At 39.1% G+C, this 26,875-nt stretch overlaps 1 protein-coding gene across 4 annotated transcripts; it reads right to left on the bottom strand.

Annotated features, from left to right (window-relative positions):
- Positions 1 to 1,722: 1,722 nt before the first annotated feature.
- On the bottom strand, positions 1,723 to 25,212 carry LOC144956552 (tRNA-splicing endonuclease subunit Sen34-like). Of its 4 annotated transcripts, none has more exons than XM_078887124.1 (7): positions 24,831 to 25,206; positions 23,194 to 23,741; positions 19,508 to 19,645; positions 12,026 to 12,129; positions 7,479 to 8,181; positions 5,809 to 5,967; positions 1,723 to 4,511 (listed from the first exon to the last, which is right to left on the bottom strand). In XM_078887124.1, the coding sequence occupies exons 2-7, from the start codon at positions 23,675 to 23,677 to the stop codon at positions 4,324 to 4,326; spliced, it is 1,776 nt and encodes a 591-aa protein (XP_078743250.1). In that variant the 5' UTR covers positions 23,678 to 23,741; positions 24,831 to 25,206; the 3' UTR covers positions 1,723 to 4,323. The 4 variants fall into 4 exon arrangements, with proteins under 4 accessions (XP_078743250.1, XP_078743251.1, XP_078743252.1 ...); XM_078887125.1 differs by having other exon boundaries at positions 24,932 to 25,206; XM_078887126.1 differs by having other exon boundaries at positions 25,020 to 25,206.
- Positions 25,213 to 26,875: the final 1,663 nt, after the last annotated feature.

Raw genomic sequence — 26,875 nt, 5'->3', positions numbered from 1 at the left:
TAAAAATAATAATAATAATAATAAAAATAATAAAAATAATAATAATAATAATAATAATAATAATAATAATAATAATAATAATAATAATAATAATAATAATAATAATAATAATAATAATAATAACTCTTAAGACAAATAAAAGTATTTAAAAAGTCAATTTTAGTTTAGCCAAGCTTAACAGGAAACTTGGCGTATTTCTGGAGATATGTATTCATTAAAGGGGGGACAACAAATACATTAAACATACGTTGAAAAGTTGTTCCCCTTAAGCTTTTGGATAAAATAAACCTATAATTAGATCAAACTTTCTTTCTGGTCCGCCAGGAGTTTATCTTAAGCAGACTGCGATGTATCTTCTACGTTCAAGCCTGGAAAATGCAAGACGATTCTATCCATTTTTTAAATGGTGCACACACTTTCAAAATCTCGACAATTTGCACCAAAAAAAAAAAAAATGCAAAAAGCTGCAGATTTTTGCGGCCGCAATGCAAATCAGGGATTTTCTGCAGTTTTTTTTTTTTTGCGGCCGCAAGCGATGAAAAAAAAAATGTCATACCAGAACAACCAAGCAGCTCAAACTGTTTGATATATCCGTGTAGTGGGCTAGTGTGTAGTAACGAAAATCACGGATAAACCCGTGATCAAGGCTGGTTGAATTAAGGGTTTTATGGTGCTTACAATACATATAGGTCATTTCAGTGAGTAAAATGGGAATATGAAAAAAATTATAAATTACAATTAACTCACTCAACCCTAACACCGACTCTGTCCGTAGTTTACGGGGTTACTTTTAACCCATGCCTATTTATTACATTTCTGAGACAAATTATAGGCGTAGTATCAAAGGTAATGTTTTTAGTTTTCGCATGTTAAAGGTAGTTGAATAAAACTATCTATGTACATGCTCATTTTTAATATATTTTTTCCCACTTTGAAAAGTTGCAAAAATCCCTAGGATTGAGTGAGTTAAAAGCAAACAAGAAAGTAAGACAATGGGGAATTGTACAAATAGGGAACAGATGTAGATTCCAAAAACATACCATCAATGTACTTTGTCTGAGATCAACTAAAGGTCTCATCCATCATCCAGACACAAGCACAGGATCCGACAAAGAGGAATACACTCAAATGCTTACAGTATACATTTAAAACAACAAATATAACAATACATAACAGAGAGATGATTTACTACACATTTGACTGTTTCCCTCTCAGTAAGGACTTCGGCCAGGAAAAGGAAAATGACAGAAAGCAACTGAAAAACATATAGGGGTATAGAAGACAGAAAGTGACCTCTATGCCTATGGCAGGGCAAGAACCCTCCTTTCCCCCCCCCCCCCCCCCCCCCCCCCCCCCCCCGGAAAAAAAAAACAAAAAAACTAGAGCAATTATATAGCACAATATCCCCTAAACGTGCTCAAAGTGCTTAACAAAGAGTCCCTGACCAACAGCAACATGTAGAACGAGACATGACGCCTGTAAGGCGGTATTACATTTTTTTGATAGAGACAACGCTGTTAATGGCCAGGTACTCATTTTACACCTGAGTACAGTCAGAAAATGTGAGTAAAGAGCCTTTTTCCAAGGACTTTATGCGCTGAGTGAGGCTCGAACTCAGGACCTTCCAATCTGAAGCGAGTGTAATACCACTAGACCACATAGCGCATGCAGAGAGCATTCTGTAATTTTCGATGAAATAATAAAGTCTTTTTCAAGAGTAGATTTTGAATTTCCACTTTTATTTATACTGTACATTCCAAAACATTTATTTATACTGTACATTCCAAAACCAACGACTCATATTGAGAATGCAATCCCTAGAGAAATCGCCTATGCAGATGATGTCGATTTCATTGGATCAACACCAGCAAATATAGACATCATACAAAATACCATCATGAAATATAACCTCCAAGTCAATGCCAATAAAACCGAATTTACAACAATATCGAGGAACAAAGAGGAATGGAAAAGAACAAAGAAAGTCAGGTCACTAATTGGAGACACCGAGGATGTACAAAGAAGAAAACAGCTATCAAATGCTGCACTCAGTAAACTCACCAATGTATGGATTAGAGGTGACAAAATAAAGAGAAAAACCAAACTGAAACTGTACCGTGCTCTTGTAAAACCGGTACTTCTGTATAACTGTGGCACTTGGGTGTTGACAAAATCCGAAGAAGAACATCTGGATGCCTTCCATCGCACACAGCTAAGAAGGGTACTGGACATCAAATACCCAAAAAAGATCTCAAATGAATCACTCTATAAGATCACAAAAGAAAGACCAATCTCCCTTGACATTTTACAACAACGATGGCAACTTTTCGGTCACATACTACGCAGGGACAAAAACATACCAGCTAACCAAGCCATGTCGGGATACTTCCAAAAACACGGGAACCTTTTCAGAGGAAGACCGATCACAACACTCCCTGTGATCCTAAACAAAAACCTCACAACACTTGGACAAAGCATTAGTCTCATAACGGCAGGGGACCTTGAAAATCTGAGAACCCTAGCAGAGGACCGGCAATATTGGAGACACCTCACACAGGAAATACTGGAAACAGCCAAGGCGACCCGATCTATCGGTCGAGACGCGAGGCATCTAAGTCAAGTAAGTCAAGTACATTTTACGATCATTTTTCAGAATTATACCATCCAATCATGAACCTCTGCAATTTTTACATGTTACAATATACGATGCTGTTGGAGTTATAACAATAAAAGTATAATGATATTTTTGCTATCTAATCCTTGTCCACTTTAGAGATGAATACTTTACATTGAGTTACAGAATTGTACAGACATGTCCACCCTCATATTTTAAAACATTATCTTTTATACAGCTCAATACCCACTAAACGTGCTCAAATTGCTTTACAACAGCAACACATAACATGTAGGACAAGACATGATGCCCATCAGGCGATTTTACAGTTTTTGTCGGACAGAGACAGCGCTGTTAATGACTAGGTTTCTCATTTTGCACATGAGTAGGGTGAGGCTCAGAGCGAGACTGGAACCCAGGACCTTCCAATCAGAAGCCAAGTGTCATACCACTAGACCACATAGCTGCACAGGAAAATTTCATCAATGGCACAGAAACCACATGTCAGGAAATAGTAAAAACTAGCATTTATATGGTGCAATATCCATTAAATGTGCTCAAACATTTGTCTTTTTCTCTATCCCTCGTCTTCTGTCCATTTCTCTTTCTCACACTTACTAAGGATGTGATAACTCGTCTGCTCAAAGGATCATGAAAGGGAATGGATACAAAAACAATTAACAATCAGAATCAGATACTTCAGTTTGAGCTTTTATATAGTGCAATATCCACTAAACGTGCTCAAAGTGTTTTACAAGGGGTCCCAAACCAACAGCAACACTTAAACATCCATTAAAAATTCCATCATAGCCCATGGAGCTGGCGTTTATCCCAGTTTCTATAACATGAAACAGACAATAGCAATTGCTTGTTACCCTTTGGATAGGATGTTAGTCTATCGCAAAGTTCTTTCCACCAGATCTAACAGACCCAGCTACCCAACCACTGCTGGATGTACAGGGGTCAGAAAAAAATCTCGACTACACCGGGATCGATCTCAGTCCCTTTGTGTGTAAGGTGAGTGCTTTATCGACTGAGCTATCATGATCCCTGTTTAATATTAACTAGATCATTTATATAGCGCAATATCCACTAAATGTAATCCAAGCGCTTTACAAGGGGTCCCTGGCCCACAGCAACACTTAACATGTAGGACAGGACATGACGCCTGTTAGGCAATATTACAATTTTTTTCGAACAGAGATAACCCTGTTGACAGTCAGGTACTCATTTTACACCCGAGTACGGTGAGAGAATGTGAGTAAAGAGCCTTTTCCAAAGGCTCCACTATGCGCCGAGCCGAGTGAGGCTCGAACCCAGGACCTTCCGGTCTGAAAGTGAGTGTCATACCACTAGACCACATAGCTGCACATAAGAGCATAATAAATGCTTACACTGGTACTCGAGGTAGAACTTATCAATCTGCTTGCAAAAGATTTACAACAAATGAGATGGTGATTTTCGAGGCTGGAGATGGGCGAAGGAAGAAGGAAAAAAAGGGAAAAATTATTAAAGCACTAATAAACATGAATAAGTCCTTTGCAACCAGACGGTTTACAATGATTTGTGAAAATGTATATAGTCTACTGAGGGCCTGGACCCCAAGCTGAAGAAAATATCAGAGGAATTGAAATAGTGGAAATCCGCTAAATAGCGGAAATTTGAGACCCATGAAGATGTGTAATACAAAATTGTAATGATATTTTTGGCTATCTAATCCCCGTCCATTGCAGAGATGTGTAGACTATTTGTCGGGATTTATTATAAGCGCAGAGCAGGACAGTTTTCCTGACGTTGGATCCAAGACGTCCTAGGGAGACGATGTCCAGGGATGACAAATCCACAGTCTTGTCGATGCAGATTGCGATGAAATGGGAATGGAATCGGGCAGGGTCTCCTGGAATGTCAACATTGGATTCATTTCAGCAGAAGAAAATGAAACAATAAAAAATATACAATTTTTCAAGAAAATGAAAAAAAAAAAAAATTGAAGAGAATGAAAGAATATGTGAATAAATAAACAATTTTTGAGGAAAAGTAAACAATATCAATACGTAAACACTGATTGACACATACTCGGTACACTTGTCCTTATGGGGCCACACATCTATCTCCACTTCTAATGGAAAGCCATAGGACTCATTCAACCTATCCCCATTTCTGTGGCTTAAAAAGTCAGAAACAATTTCCTGCTACTATTTGAGTAGGACATCAGTCTATCATGTATATATTCACAAGGCTAGTAACCTGAATTGTAACGGTCTCATCAGAGCGTAGTGGCCAACATTTCAAAAAGCTAAAACGCAACACCCTAACACGAAATACAGTCATGACCCAGAATTGGTAGAGCTTTTTATGTTCCTTGGTCTTGTTTTCTATTTTTAAAAATCATAACCCTGGGACATGCAAGGGTCATTTCCTACATATAAACAGTCAAATTTCATTTTTTCTTTAAGTTTTTCTCAGACTGTCTAATCGGGACAGTCCTGATTTTTATCAGGACAGTTGGCAGCTCTGTTGAAGAGATCCCAATTTTCTCACATCAACACAATACTTTCTCCTTTACAAAACGTCTCCATTACGACAATTGTAGATTAAGCCCATAAATGCATTCGGTTGTCAATTCGGTCGCTATGTGGTCTTGTGGTATGACACTCACTTTCGGATCGGAAGGTTTGAGCCTCGCTCTGCGCATAGTTGAGTCCTTGGAAAAGGCTCTTTACTCACATTCTCTCACCATACTTAGGTGTAAAATGAGTACCTGGCTGTCAACAGCGCTGTCTCTGTTTAAAAAAATTGTAATAGGTGTCATGTCTCATCCTACATGTTAAGTGTTGCTGTTGTCCAGGAACCCACTAAACATGCTCAAAGCGCTTTACAAAGGGTCCCTGGCCAACAGCAACACTTATGTAGCACGTGACATGATGCCTGTTCGACGATAGTACATTTTTTTTGGACAGAGACAACACTGTTAACAGCCAGGTAATTACACCTGAGTACGGTGAGAAAATATGAGTAAAGAGCCTTTTCCAAGGACTCAACTATGCACCGAGCAAGGCTCGAACCCAGGACCTTCTGATCCAAAAGCGAGTGTCATACCACTAGACCACATGGCCGCACATTTCATAATTCTACTAATTCTTCGTAGTAGTAGGCAAGTTTGTTTCAACCATCCAAAATCTTTTCAAACAAACCTGGATAAACTAAGTAGTCGCCACCAAACTTTGAACCTGAGGTCAAGAAGTAACCTTTCTTCCAAAGATCACGAAACACCTCATAACGCAGTAACTCTTTTTGCGACAGAGGATAGACCCAGTGTTTTGGTCTCCTAACACTTTCCTTCCATGGGTTTTCTGGGGAATGGAGGATGAGATAAGATAATAAGATAAAATCAGATGGAACTTTATTCATAACAGTAGAAAGTGCCAGAAGACGATCGAGAAGAAAAAAAAAAACTTCATGATGATGGGGGCTCGAACCCATGACCTTACTGGTACGACAACTCTGCCTGGCCACGAGAGGTATGCTATACAGTCAACGCCATCCACTACTCCACTTCACTTATCCACTTCTAGAAATTTATATTGGGTATTGCGATAGATTAATGAATATTTTTAAAACCAAATAAGCTGATAATAATTTAAAAAGGTAAAAATAATGACCTAGAAGTGAGCTAACAAAAAGCTTAAATTAATTTTAGCACATAAAAAGATCTCTCATACCCCCCCCCCCCCCCTCTCTCTCTCTCTCTCTCTCTCTCCTCTCTCTCTCCTCTCTCTCTCTCTCTCTCCCTCTCTCTCTCTCTCTCTCTCTCTCTCTCTCTCTCTCTCTCTCCTTTAATATATATATATATATATATATATATATATATATATATATATATATATATATATATATAATATATATATGTCGTGTTTACTTGAAAAAGGCCATAGGCCGAAACATCGTTTGTTTTGTATTGTCCCCTTATTTATGAGTCACATTTACTCCCTTTATCTTTCTCTCCATTATATTGACTCATTTAGGCACCTCTAGTTTTTCTCTCTCTCTCTCTCTCTCTCTCTCTCTCTCTCTCTCTCTCTCTCTCTCTCTCTCTCTCTCTCTCTCTCTCTCTCTCTCTCTCTCTCTCTCTCTCTCTGTGTGTTTATCTTTTCTCTCATACATTACATACACACATTCTTCTTCTCTCGTATTACCTTTAGTTTGTGCGAGAGGGGACGGAAATATTAGTTGGGGGGAGGGAGGTGGGGGAGGATTTATGATGCATACTACAACACAAAGACTTGCCCATTCATTGCCTTCAAAGTTCCACATCAAGTAAAACAAGCCTTTTCAACTGTAGCCTCCAACACAACTTTCCAGACTTTTCATCTGTCCATTGAAACTCATCTAGCCTTAAATTTCCAAGGGGGTCCCATTAGCTCAGCTGATAGAGCACTCACTTCAATTGCAATCCTACCCAAAAGGTAGCAATCAATTGCTATTGTCTGTTTCAAACTATTGAAACAGGGATAAACTCTCACCCCATGGGCTTAATGGCTTGTAAGGACTACTAGTCATCCCAAACCTATCAGTCGTTTTGTTCTCCCATCTTTATTTTCCATTTAAGTTTGCCTCTAAAAGTATTTCTCTGCTGCTGACATGTCTCTTTAAAGTTTCAAAATCGTTTCAATTTTCTCACTTTGATATTATTCATCAGTGAGTTGTGACGAGGTTTCTCATTTCCTAGTATTGGGGGGGGGGGGGGGGGGGGGGGGGGGGAGGAGGGAGGAGGAGGAGGGAGAGAGAGAGAGAGAGAGAGAGAGAGAGAGAGAGAGAGAGAGAGAGAGAGAGAGAGAGAGAGGTCACTAACTTCAATCATTACCTGTGAACAATTGAATAAGACTGTGTTTCACATGAGTTTCCTCTGTGACCATCTCATCCACATTAAAATCTTCGTCATCATCCTCAACATCGTCTTTACCTACGCTGTCATCAGCCTTGACGATGATACAATCATCCTTTGAACCGTTATCCTGTTCATCTCCATCACCGCCACCATCATCAATCTCTTTATCTTCACCACTCATAACTCCATCCGACTTTGACTTGGGGGTCATCATTTCATTGTCTGTAGAGTCCAATTTTCTATCATTATATTTATCATTATCTATTCCTCCAGCATTTTTAATGGAATTATTCCCAGCACCAGTTTTAATTGAATCTTCGTTGCTGCTGACCTCAGGCAACGTGTCACACATTTTAGAGTCTGATTCTGAATTTCTACAATCTTGATCATCTGATTTTGACATGAAGGAATTGTCTTTATCTGATTTTGACAAAGAGCAATCATCTTTCTCTGCTTTTGACATAGAGGAATCATCTTCTGATTTTGACATGGAGGAATTATCTTGTTCTGATTTAGACATGGAGGAATGGTCTTTTTCTGATTTTGATACTTTTGATGATTCAGATTTTGTCTTGTTTTCTAATTCCTGAATTTTCCTCTTCTTTGCTTTCTTCCCTTCGATAATCACACTTTTATGCTGCCGAACTTCTTCCTTTCTACTTTCTTTGTACAATTTTTTCTGTGAATGAAAATAAAAGTATTGAGACTTAATCAATATATATATATAGTGCTCCAACGCTATTTAATAAAACTAGGAATAAATAAAGATTGATCGATTTCCCAAAGGAATGGAAAAGAACTGCTGATAAAATACATGAAGTGGCCAAAGAAGTGCTAGGAGTTAGCTCGGGAAAAGAAAAAGCTGGAAAAGAAACATGGTGGTGGAATGAAGAGGTCCAAGATGCAATAAAGAAAAAGAGGGAAGCAAGGAAGAACATGGAGACAAACAGAGATCTATGAAATTAGATAAATATAAGCAGGCAAAGAAAGAAGCAAAAAGAGCCGTTGCAAAAGCAAAGTCCGAGACATTCAAAGATATGTATGAGTATGAGCAATCATGGGTGCCAGCAGGAAGAAGTGCTGAAACCTGAAACTAAAATCTCAACACTTTGCCAAACCTGAAAATGTTCCTACTGAAAATGCGGCCTAAACTTTACTCTTATTTCATCACCGTTTTTATACCATTATTAAATGATTACACAGCAAACATATTGACACAATGAGGAAATTAATTTGATTTTAAAACCAACTTATAATACATAATGAAATACTCACAATGCAGTTGAATCACGTTTTCTAATTTTTACTGATGCTATTAGGTTATTTTACTCAAAACACTGAAACCGGAGGTATTTGACTTCAAGATATCGCGAAACCGGAATTCTGGCATGAACCGGAAAACTGGCACCCATGTGAGCAATTAGAAAGTAAAGAAGGCCAGAAAAATATCTTCAGAATAGCAAAACAGAGGGACAAGAATAGGAGAGATATACAACATATTAAGATGACCGAAGATGAGAATGGAAGAATATTGGACAAAGATGAAGAGATCCGAGCATGATGGAAAACATACTATGAACACCTCATGAATGAAGAGAATGACAAGTGCAGTTATACAACCTAAAGAGAAGATAGTAGATGAGATAAGCAAGAACGAGGTGTGGGATGCAGTGCGCAAGATGAAAAAGGGGAAAGCAGTTGGACCAGACGAGATACCAGCAGAAGTCTGGAAATCACTTGGAGATGAATGGTTAAATTTCGTGGTATGGTTATTCAATGACATCTTACAGAAAGAGAAAGTGGCAACTATAGGGGCATCAAGTTAATGACCCATACAATGAAGATATGGGACAGAGTAATTGATAAGAGGATTAGAAAAGATGTAAACATAAGTAAAGAACAGTTTGGATTTGTAACTGGTAAAAGTACAACGGATGCTATATTTGCCCTAAAAGTGACCGCCGAGACATATAAAGGTAAAGAGAGTTACATTGCGCATTCATTGACCTGGAGAAAGCATTTGATAGGGTACCAAGAGAAGAAATGTGGTACTGTCTAAGAGCAAAGGGGGTAACAGAGAAATAAATAAAAATCATCCAAGACATGTACAAAGGAAACAAACAGTGTTGAGGAAATCTGTTGGCCCAACTGATCCATTTAAGGTAAGAGTTGGATTACACCAGGGATCTGCTCTCAGCCCACAGCTGTTTGCAATAGTAATGGATGTCCTAACAGACCCCATTCAGCGAGAGGCACCATGGAACATGATGTATGTGGATGATGTTGTACTTTTGAATGATACAAACGCTGAGGCGGAAAAGGAACTGGAGGGTTGGAGACGGGTGTTGGAAAGGAGGGGATTAAGGGTAAGCAAATCGAAGACAGAGTATTACTGCATCGGACAACAGAGAGCAGAATCACCAATAAAGATAAGAGAAGAGGATGTGCCAGAGACAAACCAATTCAAATACTTAGGAACAACTGTTCAAAGAGATGGGGGCAATGAGATGGAGGTTAAGAAGAGGATACAGGCAGGCTGGAATAATTGGAGGAAGGTAACTGGAGTTACGTGTGACAAATGAATATCCGCAAAGCTGAAGGGGAAAATATATACAACAGTTGTAAGACCAGCAATGTTATATGGACTAGAGACAGCATCTACAACAAAGAAACAAGATAAAGAGGTTGAGATGGCAGAAATGAGGATGTTGAGATGGGTTACTTGGCTGGACAAGAAAAGATAAAGTGAGAAATGAACGAATTTGTAGGTTGACTGAAGTGAAGAATGTATCAATAAAGATGAGAGAAGATAGATTGAAATGATTCGGACATGTAAAGAGATGAGAGAGGGAGGGAGTACGTAGGAAGGAAAGTATTGGACTTACAAATAGCTGGAAAGAGGAAAAAGGGACGCCCAAAGACTAGATGGTGGGATAAGGTAAAGGATGATATGAAAGAACTCGGCCTGGAGGAAGATGATGCGCTGAACCTAGATGCATGGAAATGTGGCATTCATTATGGTTTTGTTTTTTTCTTTTTAAGGGTTTTACAGCGCTTGCAACACATTTAGGTTATATCAGCGCCAGTAAAAAGGAAGAAAATGGGATAGTAAAAAGTTCTAGAATTACAATTAAAGCACCAAAGAAAAAGTAAGACAAAGGGGAACTAGGAACAAAGAGGGATCAGATGTAGATTCCAAGAGCATACCACCAATGAACTTAGTTTGAGATCGCCTATAAGTCTCACCCGGACACAAGCACAAAATCCAACAAAGAGGAATACACTTAAATGCTTACACTATACATTAAAAATAACAAATATAATAATACATAACAAAGAGATGATTTACAAGGAAAAAAATATCATCTCCCAAAACAATAACTATGCATTTGACTGTTTCCCTCCCAGCCAGGACTCCAACCAGGGCCAGGACAAAACCAAGTAACCTCATTCCAAGACAAAGACACAAAGCATGTTGGAAAACAGATATAAGGGGATAGAAGACACAGTATGTACCTCCCTACCCGCTATGAGAGGTCAGGATCCCCACCCAGTCATTCATTATGGCAACCCTGCAAACTGCAGGATAAGCTGAAAGAAGAAGAAGAAGGAATAAATAAAGAAAATCAAGTGCTAAAATGATAATACCGCACGAGAACAATCAACATTTTTATTTAAGTGGTCCACAATTTACAAGCACTTAAAATTCTTAGATGTACATGGGCCAGAGTTGGTAACACTGTACTTCTCTCAAGTTCAGATAAATGGAAAATCGAACAAATTTGTTCCATTTTTAATAATGGTGAACTCGAGAGAGTTAAGGGTCAAATTGAAGCAATGAATTAGTATCTTTTTAAGTAGTCCTTCAGAGCCATTTGACCCAAAGAGCCAGTGGTTATCCTCCTTTCTATAGTGTAAAATGGACAATAGCAATTGCTGGCCACCCATTGGATAGGACACTTGTCTATTGCAAAGTACTTTCCACCAAATCTAACAGATTGCTACTAGAAAAGTCATTAAAAAATCCCCTACTTCACCCAGGATCGATCCCTTTGAGTTTGAAATGTGTGAAACGAGTTTAAAACCCTACCAAGTGAGATATTGACCCTTATTTGTAACAACATAACTAAAAAAAACCCCCACATAATTCTGTTTCCCATAATTCATTAACTATCTACTCCCTCTAAGCAATGTCTACCGTGCCACTATGTGGTCAACTGGTATGACATTCGTATTCGGATTGGTAGGTACAGCATTCAAGCCCCGCTCTGAGCCACGCATAATTGAGTCCTTGGAAAATGCTCTTTACTCACATTCTCTCATGCACTTAGGTGTAAAATGAGTACCTAACTATTAACAGCGGGAAAAAATATATGTCAGGGAAAAAATTGTAATATCTCCTAAACGGCATCATGTCTCGTCCTCCATGTTAAATGTTGCTGTTGGCTTGGAAACCCTTGTACAGCATTTTGAGCATATTTAGTGGATATTGCGCTATATAAATCCAGTTGTTTTTTTTTTACCTGTATATTATAATTCTCCTCCCTCAAAGATTTAAATGCAGTTTTCCTCAATGCTGTGATGTCATCGGGGTGACTAGCTATCTCCTCCACTATGCATGCAGCCTCTGTAGGAACAAGCAAGTAAATTATACAAATTAAACAAATAATAATAATAATAAATAATAATAATAATAATAATAATAATAATAATAATAATAATAAATAATAATAAAATAATAATAATAATAATAATAATAAACACATTTATACAGCACTTATTCTCGTGTAAAACACAAGCTCTGGGAACTTTACAATATAAATTATCAATTTTGAGTGAAAAAAAAACAAACAAAAAACAAAAAAAACAAACCTGTAACATGCAAAAACAAAAAAATCTTGTCTATTTTTTTCTAAAACTGATACACAAGAGCTTTACACTAATGCCCACGGTCTTTTAGCTGTGAACCGGATCGGTTCGATAGCGGAAGACCGGCGGCGGTCCTCACTTCTTATCACCTTTCAACGGTCTCACGCCATACTACCTCCCCAGCGATTCGTTGGCTCGGTTGCCTATCTTCCACCAATCACCACCCATCCCACTTAATTAATCACACCCACCCCCCTTTGCCATACACTAAACGACACAGACGACCATAGAGGCAGACGACCACCTCCCTCCACTCCGCAAACCGCCCTTTAGTGTGTGAGATAAGGGGAACAGGAGGCACACGCCTTGGACGATTCCATTATACGGGGTAAATTTCAAAATTTACTACACCATAATGATCGCAATGACAATGATCTATGATGAAGGCATGACCCCTCTTCTCTAATGGGTTATTGTTTGAAATGCATGTGACTACTAAAGATGTTTGTGTTTGTGTGTGTGTGTGTGTGTGTGTGTGTGTGTGTCGAACCTAGCAAGTAGCAAGTCCGATTTTTTGTTTTCTTTTGTCCATCTCTTGTCACCACTCCTTTCTATCGCATTGTTGTCATTTAAAATAATACAATAATATTAAAATTTCGTTTGGTGTTTTAACTAATCAAATAATATGAGTTTCATTAGTTTCTTTCTTCCAAAAAACCCAGTTATAACGTCTGTATTTTAAAAAAGTCCAATAGAATATTTGGGGACCCCGATAGCTCAGTTGATAGAGCACTCTCTTTGTACGCAAAGGGCCAGAGATCGATCCCGGTGCAGTCGAGTTTTTTCTGAGTCCCTGTCTACTCAGCAGTGAATGGGTAGCTGGGTTTGTTAGATCTGGCGAAAAGTCACCATGGACACCACTTATTACTTATTAACTTATTACCGCATCCACCCCCTCTTATTATAACTTCACGTCTCTCTCTTACTCTTCAATGCTCGCTGCCCTCTAATGTGTGTGTGTATGTGGGGAGGGGGGGGGGGGGTAGGAGTTGCGTGTGTGTATCAACGCCACGAACAACTCGATCAACGCCTTGGGCGATGCCATTATCTCCGTTAATGGGGATAAATTTCAAATTTTATTAAATTATCGAAGTAACAATGAAGTACGGTGAGCAAATAAAGAAGGCATCACCCCTCTTCTCTAATTAGGTTACAATTTGAAATGAGTGTGACTACTCCGTGTGTTTTACTCCTGTAGACCACGGTTTTCATCGTGTAGCGGTCTTTAACGGTTCAAGAATGAACGATCCCACGGTCTCAAAGGTTAAAACGGTTCGAACTTCCGACAATCTCTCAGGAATGTTCAATGTCGAAAAGGACCGGTCCTTGCGGTTTTCATTTCCCAGGGACCGTAGGACCGTGGTCCTTAAGCTTGCCAAGGACCGCCCCGCACTACTTTACACTTGTTTATAGAACGCAACACGCAGACCAATGATTATAATTCGATACATCACAACCACATAGGAATGTTTATGACCCGTGATGGATGTCAAAGGGTTTACAAATTATGCTTTAACTCTTTTGGTGCATTGTATTTTCATTAATTTGATTGTAATTACTGCTGGAATGCCATTTTGAGCTTGAGATTTTTAAAAATATAGCGCAATATCCACTAAACATGCTCAAAGTGCTTTTACAAAGGGTTGCTGACCAACAGCAAATGTAACATGTAGAACCTGTTAGGCAATAATACAATTTTTTTTTCCCAACAGAGACAATGCTGTTAACGGCCAGGTACTCATTTTACACCCAAGTACAGTGAGATAATGTGAGTAAAGAGACTTTTCCAAGGACTCAACTATGCGCAGAACGAGGCTTGAACCCAGGTCCTTCCGATCCAAAAGCGAGTGTCGTACCACTATACCACATAGTCGCACATTTTCTCTCTGTACTTTATCCAGGCTTGGGACCTGTGTGAGTACAGCTGTATTAATATTGTTATTAGCTATAAGGACCAAGTAAGGACATTGCATTGGTTGAAAAAAAAAACAAACACAAAAAAACCCACTAATTTTTGTATCAAGTGTGGATTTCAATAGGGAACAATAGTGTGATGTCAAAGTACTTGGCTCCAATCTCGTGGGAATACGCTTCAACAGTCGTGATGTCACTTCCCTTGCAATGATACCTAGTAACTTAGTAACTGGTTCTAAACTATCGGAACAATGGTGGACGCCCTTATGAAATACTTCTCCGACGAGTATCCAGAGAAGAAAAACATTATAAATCTGATCACATGACATTTGAAAACGTTTTAGCCAGCATGAAGAATAAAAAGTATTGATTTTCTTTGTTTAGAACCAAGCTGCTCGTTGCTGGGCGGACGTGACATCAGACGATTGAATCCTATTGTGAAACCGTTCCTCCAGAGGACTGATACATATATTGTGCAACTGATCTTCTAGTTTCAGAATGATGGCATCCTATTCTTAGCTTATGCGGCTATATGGTCTTGTGGTATGGCACTCGCTTTTGGATCGGAAGGTCCTGGGTTCGAGCCTCGCTCGGTGCATAGTTGAGTCCTTGAAAAAGGTTTTTCACTCACATTCTCTCACTGTACTCAGGTGTAAACTGAGTACCTGGCTGTTAACAGTTTTGTCTCTGTTGGGAAGAAAATTGTATTATCACCTGTAACAGGCGTCATGTCTAATTTTATATGGTATGTGTTGCTATTGGTCAGGGACCCTTTGTAAAGCGCTTTGAGCACATTTGGTGCTCAAGTTTGTTTTTTTAGCCTAAATAAATGCTGGTCAGCGATAAAGATAATCCATCCTCACTCTTTTACAAACTGTAATCAAAAGCATCAAGCATCTGCCTATACAGCTACTAAAATAATTAGGCCCACTCATGATTTAATACGAAACTATTCATTGTTGATCAATTGTGCAGAGGACAAGATACACACTTCCAAGAAGGTTTGAACAGGAAGAGGGGAAGGTGTAATGTCACAACTTCTGCTTCCAATTGCCGATTCAAATGTATGTCGCTATATTGAGGTTTTTGTTACTTACAATATATAGAAGAAAAAAAATTGGGACCAAGGCTTCATGTTGCTATTCAGGGGAAGTTACTACTAAGAGGTTGCACTGTACCACACAAGGAATGTTATCACAGGATGATAAATTTTTCCATCATGTAATAACATTTAATTTTGAAATAGGCACAAAGACAAAATTCTTTAAGGGATCAATAAAGGGAATTTTATTATTTATTTTTTTATTTTTTAATGTCAATGTTGCTTTATCTCACGCTCAATAATGAAAATGTTGCTGCTTGAAACTTGAAGAAATAAATAACAATAGGAAATGAAAGGGAAGCTTCAATTTATTGAATGATAACATAATATTGGGGGGGGGGGGGGTCCGATAGCTCAGTTGATAGAGCACTCTCTTCACATGCAAAGGGACCGAGATCGATCCCAGGGTGCAGTCCAAATTTTTTCTGTCCACCCAGGAAAAGAATGGATAGCTGAGTCTGTTAGCTTTGGCGGAAAGTATTTTGCGATAGACTAGCGTCCTATCCAAAGCCAAAGGATGGCAAGCAATTGCTATTGTCCGTTTCATGCTATAGAAACCGGGATAAACTCCGGCTCTATGGGTTGAATAGCACTGAAGGACTATAACATAAAATGGATGTCTCAGGTTTCCCCTTTATCAACAAATCACAATGAATAAAACACAAAGGACGAATGAGAGATGAAAGAATGGTGTAGTTAAGGTGAATCATAACAGAATTAGTAGTTAACAAAGCCATTCTCACATCTCTCATTCGTCCTCGTCCTTAGTGTTTCATTCATCATGTTTTGTTGATAAAGGGGAAACCTGAAACATCCATATTTGTTTAATAAATCGAAGCTTCCATTTCATTTCCTATTGTTGTTCCTCTCACTCTCACTCCCAATAGACATATCAAGTTATTTAACTCAATCCTAGAGATTTTTGCTACTTTTCAAAATTAGAAATACTGTATAAAAAATTAGCATGAGCATAGTTTAAAATATCATTAACATGTAAAAACTAATAACATTATCTTTGAGACTACGCTAGCCTTGGGTCGAGCTTGAAACGATCAAATCGAGCGGGTTTTCGATCGAGTCCTCTAAAATCGAGCAGGTTTCAGGCGGGTTTCGAGTCAGTGACGTCATCGAGCAGTGATTCGTTTGAAAAAAAAAACATGAGCATCTCGTTTGCCACAGTAAACTTCACAGACCCCTCCATCTCTTATGTCTGTTGCTGGCTTGACTGCAGCTGGTTATGATGGGGGCTGCCAGATGGCCAAGTTCAAAATTGGTTACTAAGAAACGCTTTTCTATTATTATTCATTTTTTTTAAAAATCTTTTATTTTTAAAAAAATGAAAAGATAAGTTTATCCAACTGCAGTCGATTGTTTTGTTAATCAAAACCAATGAGTTTTTCAAGGGAGTCAGAATGCTTGTGGTGTTTGGCTATTTGGGGTCTATTTGACTACTTGGGCAAGAAGAAATCTGGCTGTCTGGCAGCCTTGATTATGATCGTTTGTCGCATCACACACACACACACACACACACACACACATACACACACACACACACACATACACACGCCATCAAACAGTTGTTGATGGTGAAAGGTTGAGACCCCCCCCCCCCCCACACCCCCCCCCCCCCCCCCCCACCACCACCATCCCGCTGTCACCTTAACATTTCATATTTATGTTGCGCCAAAAGTTGTCGGCCGCCCCCACCTCCCATTTGTCACTGGTCGTCATCGCCTCTTGTGTGTGCCGGGGGGGGGGGGGGGAAAGCTCGTGCCTTTCATTATTTGAAAAATAAATGAACAAGAATGGTGTGTTTTTATTAGGTAGGTAGATAATAATAATATTTAGCAGGTTCCACCCCAGACACACACGGATTGCCCCGGACACGATGATAACGATGCCGTCGACAATGAATGGTGATGATGATGATGATGATGATTATCTGTTTCTGTTTTTAAAATGATAATATTTTAGCAGGTTCCACCCCCTCCCCCCACACGGATAGACCGGACCTGAAGATGATGATTGTGGTATTGCTGGCTGTTAAGGCTGTGATGAAGATGATGATAATGATGATGATGATGATGATGATGATGATGATGATGATGATGACGATGGCGCAGATGGTGATTATTTGTTCGGTCGCTCAGTGGTACGGTGTCTCTTGTCACAAAATCAAGCCTTGTCAATGGCCGGATGAGTGACAGTGATTGTTGAAAATTGTGATCCAGACGTTAAGTCCGTGTGTAAGGCACTTGACTCAAGTGTGAATGTATTCCTATCTTATAAGCAATGACGGGTATTGTAAAGAGCTTTAATACAAAAAGACTCCAAACAGCGATCTGTACCTACTGTACGAAATGGATGTATGGTCGATATGGCGTGCCGGAGGAATAAATTAAATTAAATATCGTGAAGTTCATTGAGCATGGTAAATCCTTGGAAATCCGCTTTAAACTAATACACCTGCTAGACAACTCCGATTCCAATATAAACGACTGATTAATGTTCCCATATATAAACTATAGTTAGCTGAAAATCTTTCTTTGTCGGGACTCCAAAAGTATGGAACGAATTAGACAAAGAAATCAAAGGGGTCTTTTAGCACTGACTGATTTTAGATAGATTATTACATTGAAATGTGTTGATATTTATTTTATCCATTATTATTAGGGTGGTGGTGGTGGTGGTGGTGGTGATGATGATGATCCCGCTGATATGATGGTGATGATAAATAAATTAAACATAATTCCCTTTATTCATCCCAGAGGGGAGATTCGTCTTTCGGGTCTATTCTAAGGGAAGACTGGAATAACCCAAGCGACAGCCGCAGTGCAGCGCCGCAAATTTAGTTAGGGCAAGGTGACTTGCTCAAGACCACTCAGTGGCGGGTGATCGAACTCGGTACCTTTCGGGTGCCAACCAAAGACCGTACCGCTGCCCCTGATGATGATGATGATGATGATGATGATGATGATGGGAACTAACAAAGAATACACAGGCATCTAAAATTGAAACATTCCATATTCAAAGCTAATGTTTTACTTTAAAAAATTGAGCTTTACAATATCCACTAAATGCGCTTTACAAGGGGTCCCTGGTCAACAGCAACATTTAATATGTAGGACGGGACATGCCGCCTGTTAGGCAATATTACAATTTTTCAGACAAAGACAACGCTGTTAACGGCCAGGTACTCATTTTACACCTGAGTATGGTGAGAGAATGTGACTAAAGAGTCTTGTCCAAGGACTCAACTATGCACCGAGCACGAGGCTCAAACCCAGGACTTTCCGATCCGAAAGCGGGTGTCATACCACTAGACCATTATAATGCACTAGACCCATGGCCGACTAGAGTACTATAGTTACGTCATGACTAGACCATATAGCCGCACTACTGTAGGAGTGTTCATTGATAGATGGATGCGTGTGTGTCATAGAAATAAACTTAGTGTGTGTGTGTGTGTGTGTGTGTGTGTGTGTGTGTGTGTGTGTGTGTGTGATAGTCAAACTTTAGTAGGTTTAATGAAGTCTTGTCACACACGTGATACACCTATACGAATTTCCCTGCCACCCAGACACACTAACATCTGACAAGGAGTGAGGGCTGTGGAAGAACCACAGACTACCGTGTGCAAACGTTGGCGATTAGTATCCGATGGCAAACTGTGATCGTTTCAAATGATTCAAAACACTCGTTACCCCTCCGCTCGCTCGGATCCTGATCGTCTCAAGCTCGTCTCACATGTCAAGATCGTCTCAAGCTCGTCTCAAGCTCACAACCCGCCCGATCGTTTTACTAACTCGATCGTTTTACTAACTCGCTCTTCCGGCATTGAGATCGGACGCTGAATCGTGGCTTGGCGCTTGAACGTCGATCGGGTAAAAGCGATCAAATAACCCAACACTAGACTACGCCTATAATTTGTCTCAGAAAAATGCAATAAATAGGCATGAGGTAAAAGCAACCTGGGTAAACCACAGATATTGTCGGTGTTAGGGTTGAGTGAGTTAACATTTATCGTGATGAGAATTTATACATCCGAAAACGCTCTCACCAATCTCTTCCAACAGCTTGGCTTCCTCTGGCATAAGCTGTAATGGTAAACCCAGCTGGTTGTTCTGACGAGGCGCTCGAGGTAGACATCCTACCAGCTTTCCAACGATTCTACATTCCTCTCTCAACATATGAATATCTAAAATGGATGGAAATTGAAAATATGAAAATAACCATAAAAGGAAAATAAAGAAAAGTTTAAAATTTGAGATTTACAGGCCTACCATTACCATATTGCGGCTATGTGGTCTAGTAGTATGACACTCGCTTTCAGATCGGAAGGTCCTGGGTTCGAACCTCGCTCGGCGCATAGTTAAGTCCTTGGAAAAGACTCTTTACTCACATTCTCTCACCGTACTCAGGTGTAAAATGAGTATCTGGCCGTTAAAAGCGTTGTTCCTGTCCAAAAAAAATTATAATATCGCCTTACAGGCGTCATGTCTTGTCCTAAATGTTAAATGTTGCTGTTGGCCAGGGACCCCTTGTAAAGCACTTTGAGCACATTTAGTGGATATTGCGCTATATAAAAAATCTCAAAACCTAAAAAAAAAATACCATATAAATCTAACAAGAGTGGAATTATAAATTTGAAAATAGGAATTTGAAATAGGAAATCATAATCTAGGCTAATGTCAAGTATAAACCATTTTTTTAACATTCAAATTTAAACAGATTAAACTTATTGTATGGTAAACACCCCTTTCAATTAATTTATTTATAGACAATTATATCTCTTAAACGCATACGTGGTATGTCATTATTGTGAAATGATATATATCATATAATATTATTAGACTTACACAAGACCTAAATTTGGTTCAAGGAAGCAAACCCGAAATTAGACAGCTTAACTGCAACTTTCCCCTCAACCCATCTGGAATGAACATCAAATCTGGGAGCCATAGTAATAATAATAATAATAATAATAATAATAATAATAATAATAATAATAATAATAATAATAATAATAATAATAATAATAATAATAATAATAATAATAATAATGCTGAAAACTTATATAGCGCAATAACTCCAAGACACCAGACTCTAAGCGCTTAAATTACAAATTACTTTGGCTGAAACATAATCATTTACACACACAAGCACACACACACACACACACAACACAACACACAACACAAACCAAACCTATCTTGCTTCTCATGCCATCTACTAAAATCGAAACAGATATGTTTTAAGCGAGCGTTTAAAAATAGACAAAGATTATTTTTCAATAATGCTCTGCGGTAAGGCGTTCCAAATAAAGGGTCAGAAATGAGAAAAGGATCTCATTCCAGCATTTTTCCAAATTCGAGGGACAATTAGTTTTGTAGAATCACTGGCCGAACGTAATGGGCAAGGTTTTGAATATCTTTCAATTAGTTCCGAAAGGTAGGAAGGGGCAGTACCTTCAAGACAATGATATACTAAAACACAAGCTTTTAATTTAATCCTTTTCTCAGCAGGCAGCCAATGCAGGTCATGAAGTAGAGGTCCGGCAGAGTCGCACCTACGCTTCATGAATACTAGTCTGGCAGCGTGTTTTGGACAATCTGAAGACGTCTCAGATTGTATTGCGAAACGCCAAACAACAGAGCATTACAATAATCCAATTTCGATAGTACGAGGGACACAACCAGGTGCTTGGTCACATCCTCAGATATGAACCGTCTAATGGAAGCAATCTTTTTTAGTTGGAAAAAGAGAGATCTAACCAAATTATTAACCTGATGCTCCATCGACAGTCCAGAGTCTAAAAATGTGCCAAGGTTATTCACTTTGTCAACAATTTGAATGGAGGCATCCCCCAACTTCAAATCTGTTTCACATTTCCACTCCCTGTTCCCCACATACAGCACCTCCGTCTTATCATCATTCAGTTTCAGTCTGTTCTCATTCATCCATTTCTTAACACTTTGGATACAATTTTTACTATTGGCTGATACTTCTTGTAAATTTCTCGTATTGGAAACGCAGTACAATTGCATATCATCAGCATATTGATGGTAAGACTGACCGAAACTTCTGATGATTTTAGACAGAGGGCCAATGTACAGAACAAAAAGAACGGGTCCAAGTACTCAACCCTGGGGAACCCCACAATCAAGAAAGATTTCCTCAGATCTATATTCATCCACCGTAATAATCTGTTTATGATTAAACAAATATGACCTAAACCAATCAAGCGCTGCACCAGACACGCCATAAGTAATTTCAAGATGTTTGAGAAGAAGATTGTGATCAATAGTATCAAAAGCAGACGATAGGTCAAGCAAATTCAGCAAAGAAAATGAACCATTGTCTATAACAGAGAAGAGATCATTAACAAACCTAACAAGTGCGGTTTCCGTCGAATGATGTTGCCTATCGCTTGATCGGACTCTGTCCTTCAGAGAACACGTGAGGAAGACCAAGGCAAAAGTGTCCACGCGTAATGCCCTCCTTGGAAAGCTGGCAAACATGAACTGGGGAACTGACCCTAAAACTCTAAGGACCACAGCATTGGCCCTCAGCTACTCAACTGCGGAGTACTGCTCAGCTGTATGGGCCCGATCATGCCATGCCTCCAAGCTAGACCCCGAGCTCAACAACGCCTGCCGGATCGTAACGGGCCAGCTGAGAGCAACACCATTACCACTGGTCGACCGTGCAGCAGGAATAGCCCCACCACACATCCGGAGGGAAACTCATGCCCAAATACAAAAATACAAACAGGAAATGGACCAGAGACACCCCCTTCATGACCACAATTGCCCCAAAAGCAGGCTCAAATCAAGGAAAAGCTTCCTCACAGTAGAGAGCCTTCACCCAGACCACTCAGCATTCTACCGCCTGGACAAATGGGTAGAATGGGACAAGACAGCAAACGATGCCCTCCAGCCCCCGACAGAAAAGCTCCCAACAGGCACAGACCTCAAGGGAAAAAACTGGGTGGCGTTGAACAGAGCTAGAGCAAAGGTGGGAAACACCGCCACCAACCTCTTTAAATGGAAAATCTCACCGGGCACTGATTGCCCATGCGGTCACCCCAGACAGACAATGGACCACATCCTGTCCGAATGCTCGCTGGGACCTCACTGCACCAATGCTGACCTGAGGGAATGCAACCAGACTGCCCGGGACTGGCTGACTCACTGGCGCGACAAGATATGATGATGATGTTGCCTATATAAGCAGACTGAGCCATCCAGGTGTAAAACAGCATTATCTTTTGATGAAAACCACATGCCGAACGGACTGCCCCAAATGCCTAACAGACTGTATATTTTGTCCTGTACATTGTTCCATTATACAGAGATTTTCAAAAGAAACATAAAAAGGTTGAAAAATTACTACTACTACAACTACTTCGACAATCACAACCACCAACACCACAAGAACATCTACAACAATGAATACTATTTCTTCTTCTTCCATTACTACTGTTTTTACCAATAACAACAACAAAAACTACTACTACGAGACATGACACCTGTTAGGCATTATAAAATGTTTTTTTCCGACAAAGACAATGCTCTTACTTATTTTACACCTGAGTACAGTGAGAGAGTGTAAGTAAAGAGCCTTGTCAACTATGTGCTGAGCAAGGCTCAAACCGAGGACCTTCCGATCACAAAACGAGTTTCATACCACAAGACCACATAGCCGCACGAAATGAAAACAGACAAAAACAGTCGCATGGCTTACCTTCAACATTCCAAATAAAGAAAGAACCCTGAGCCATAAATATTTCCACTTTGCCATCAAGATATGCAGCCAGAGATTCTTCACTGTCACTTTCATCATCCAGCTCCTCTTCCAATTCATCCTCACTGTCTATAACTTCCACACTGTTACTATTACTGTCTTCCAAACCTTCCTCAGCAGAGTCGCTGCTATCCTCTATGATGATATTACTCGTGCTAGAGTTCAGCTCAACAACTTTCGGAGATGATTTTGTTTTACTTTTACCACTAGATCCAGCACTTGGAGAAGAGTCAATTTTCTTCATTTTACTTTCCACAGGAGAAGAAGAAGAAGGAAAAGAAGAATACGAGGTAGAAGAAGAAGAAGACAGAAGAAGCATATCTTCATCGTCAGAAGTTATTTCGATATTCTTTTTTGGCCGTTTCTCCCCGATGAGATATTCCAACAGAAGGGCATCATCTTCCTTGCCCGTCTTTTCTGACATTGTAAGTCTGTTATTTGTTACGTTTATAGCAGTGCGTTAAAGGTGAAAATATTCTGAAGACAACCTGCATGAGAGAATGATAATATTAAAATAATTACTATTATTATAAAATTCAAAATAAAATCTTGTTTCTTCTAGATGTGCCGCTCTGCATTGGTGGTAATTATTGACAGGAGGCAGTGAGATGATAAATGGCCTAGTGGCAGTGACCTGATTTTTGGACTTTTGAGTGATGGGTCTCAGAAAAAATTCCATATATTTTTTGTTTATGGATGGATTTCAATTTTAATGATTTATGTCTTATTTTCTTCAGGACTAATTACGCTATCGTTTGATGTTGTTTATTTTTAAACCAATGCCAATTTAGTATATCTTTTGATTGTAGATAAAATAGGGTATAATTTAGATTGGATAATTTTTTTAATTGTAAATCAAAATTTCAGTGACGGCACGTGATTTAACATCTTAACTTTTTAGTAAAATTAAATTCAGGGCAAAACTGTATATAATGCATCCATGAATTCGTTCCAGAAAAATCCTCACTCAAATTCAAATCTTAGCGGCCATCTTAGGCCAGTTTTGAAATCCAAGTGGTGGTTACTACAGGTATATGCAACAGTTTCATGTCACAAAGTAGGCTTATTTGATATTTTTTCAAAAATAAAAATTAATAATTAATTTTTACATAGACAGATAGATAGGCCTTTAAAAACCATTTAATATGATGATACCTTACTTTTTTAGATCTAGACCGTATAGGATAAACGGTTCCAAGTTATGATCATTTTACTACTCAAAATTTACTATTGCAAAAAGCTCAAAATCTGTGACTGAGAATTCCCCCACTGAACAACCTCTCAATAAACTGACTAATTGAAACGGGACTTTAGCATGGAGAAAAGAGGGTTGGTCACTTGTGGCCAAAATTAAACATACTGCGCTGCCTTTAATCTTGATGAAATTTGACATGGACGTAGATAAATAAATGAATCTAGCTACATAACTTTTCTTCTGCTTGTCTGATTTTCACAATGTTGGTATCATTAGAATCGTATTGAAAAGCACTTTATAATAATATTAGACTCTAGTCTAGTAGAAGGTTTCATTGAGTCATTGAGCTCAATCCAATTTGATTTTTTTTTAACCAAATTACCTCGGTCACGTCTACTGAATAATCACAGTATCACAGCGTAATAGGAAATCGGTACGCGGGTAATGTATTGTAGGGTTGTTTTTTTAAAAGAGAAATGATACCTTAAATCTCTTTGGTTATACTCATAATTTGGTCTCTCTTCAATGGGAAAATCTCTATCAATGATCAATATTCATAGTTTCTGTTTACTTTCGATTTCAATTGATGAAAGATTGAAGGAACTGTGTTTTCCGTCCACCAGTGCACTGAATACACAGCTGTATTTTCCGGTGTACCACGCGAGAATGACTCTACCAAAAAATATGAGTTAAATTGGCGTACGCGAGGCACACACTAGAGTTAGTCTTGCGGCCGCGAGGCTAACTCTAGAGTAGTGTCGAGCGGAAGTCTCGATGATACCTCAAGTCATCGGCCACCAACACTCAAAACTTCCCGAACTCGATGACCAAGGAAAAGTCGGGAATTCCCGAGAAGTAGCACTTCAACTGAGCTTGGATGGCTTTTTTGTATTAAAACTTAAAATACATTAAATAAATTCACTTTGTATAATAATAAAACATTGATACCTATAACCATTTTGATCTATTTACGACGTTTGTGTTTTGTTAGCTGTTTAAAATATGATATAACGTCAATACCCAATACCAATGACTAGGTATTGAATGAAAGCACCGATGACTAGAGCGATGCTCGAGACTTTTTTGAGTCTCGAGACTCAAAAAAGCATCGAGACGCAAAAAAGTCTCGAGCTTCGCTGGAATCATCGCCGACGAGAGAGGGGTGAACAATGCAGATAGTACACATTGTTAGTAACGCGTGCGACGCTCACGCAGTATAGTCTCGAGACTCGGGACTCAATACGAGAAGCATCGACGACCAAGATTCTCGAGACGAGAAAAGCATCGAGAACTAAGTGGAGGTCGGGAAGTTCTCAGTCGTCGATGACCTGACTTCTCAAAACCTAAAGCGTCGATGACCTTTTGGTGACCCGGATGCCCTCCCCTACTCTAGAGTCTGTCTCGCGGCCGCTAAAAACACTCTAGAGTTTGTCTCGCGGCCGCTTAAAACACTCTAGGAGTTTGTCTCGACTCTATCCACGCGAAAATGACTCTAGCCCAAGGGCGGATAACTGCTTACAGAAAAAAAATCTCTTAGAGTTATTGTTCTTAGGGAGCGATGCGAGTGACTGTGTATTATGTTTGTGCGGATGTGTGCGTGTGTGTACTCGGTCACGGTCAGCTAATCTTGGCCTTCAAGAACAACTCGATCGTGCAGCCGAATATGACCCCTACCAATAGTAGTTGTACTACTACTACTACTACTACTACTACTACTACTACTACTACTACTACTACTACTACTACTACTACTACTACTACTACTACTACTACTACTACTACTACTACTACTACTACTACTACTACTACTACTACTACTACTACTACTGTCGTTTTATTAAAGAACACAGTATGTGCTATTTGGTTAACATTGCATATTACTGTGCTCTTAAAAACAACGGCACTACTACTACTACTACTACTACTACTACTACTACTACTACTACTACTACTACTACTACTACTACTACTACTACTACTACTACGACTACTACTACTACTACTACTTGGGAACCATTAGTTCTAAGATAGACATGTTCAATATTATTTTGTTTTAATAAAACAAGTCAGAAGTTTGTAAATTTTAAAAGCGCCATTGCTTGACATCGTAGTTGGTAGTTGGTGAAGTGATTGTGCATATTAATTATGAAGATGATCTATACTTGAGGATATAAATGTTAATTGACATGATGCGGCCAAGGCCTAATATTAATATTTATAGTTTCTGAGAGTTGGGAAATGATTAAATAAATTAGAATTTAGATCGCAAGCACTGCAACAACAGCTGTCCCAATAAATTGAGGATTTTGAGTGAGCAAAAGAAAGATGACTTACAGAACAATTTGGATTGCCTTGCCAGGCATTGAACAATAAATAATTAAAAACAATTTAAAATTCCCTTTATAAATCCCATAGGGGGAATTTGTC

The sequence above is a fragment of the Berghia stephanieae genome, chromosome 11, assembly GCF_034508935.2.
Source record: "Berghia stephanieae isolate SIO BIC M18660-M18661 chromosome 11, UCSD_Bste_1.3, whole genome shotgun sequence".
In the NCBI taxonomy this organism is placed as follows: Eukaryota; Metazoa; Mollusca; class Gastropoda; order Nudibranchia; family Aeolidiidae; genus Berghia; species Berghia stephanieae.
Note: the sequence above shows the minus strand (reverse complement) of the source record. Positions and strands in the feature narration are given on the sequence as shown.

What these genes read in the sequence shown, in the direction of transcription:
- LOC144956552 (XM_078887124.1), bottom strand. Translation starts at nt 23,677, where the DNA reads ATGTCAGAAAAGACGGGCAAGGAAGATGATGCCCTTCTGTTGGAATAT. An exon ending in CTTTATTTGGAATGTTGAAG is followed by an intron (nt 19,646 to 23,193) that starts GTAAGCCATGCG and finishes CATCCATTTTAG; the next exon opens with ATATTCATATGTTGAGAGAG. An exon ending in AGGAGAATTATAATATACAG is followed by an intron (nt 8,182 to 12,025) that starts GTAAAAAAAAAA and finishes TTTCATTCACAG; the next exon opens with AAAAAATTGTACAAAGAAAG.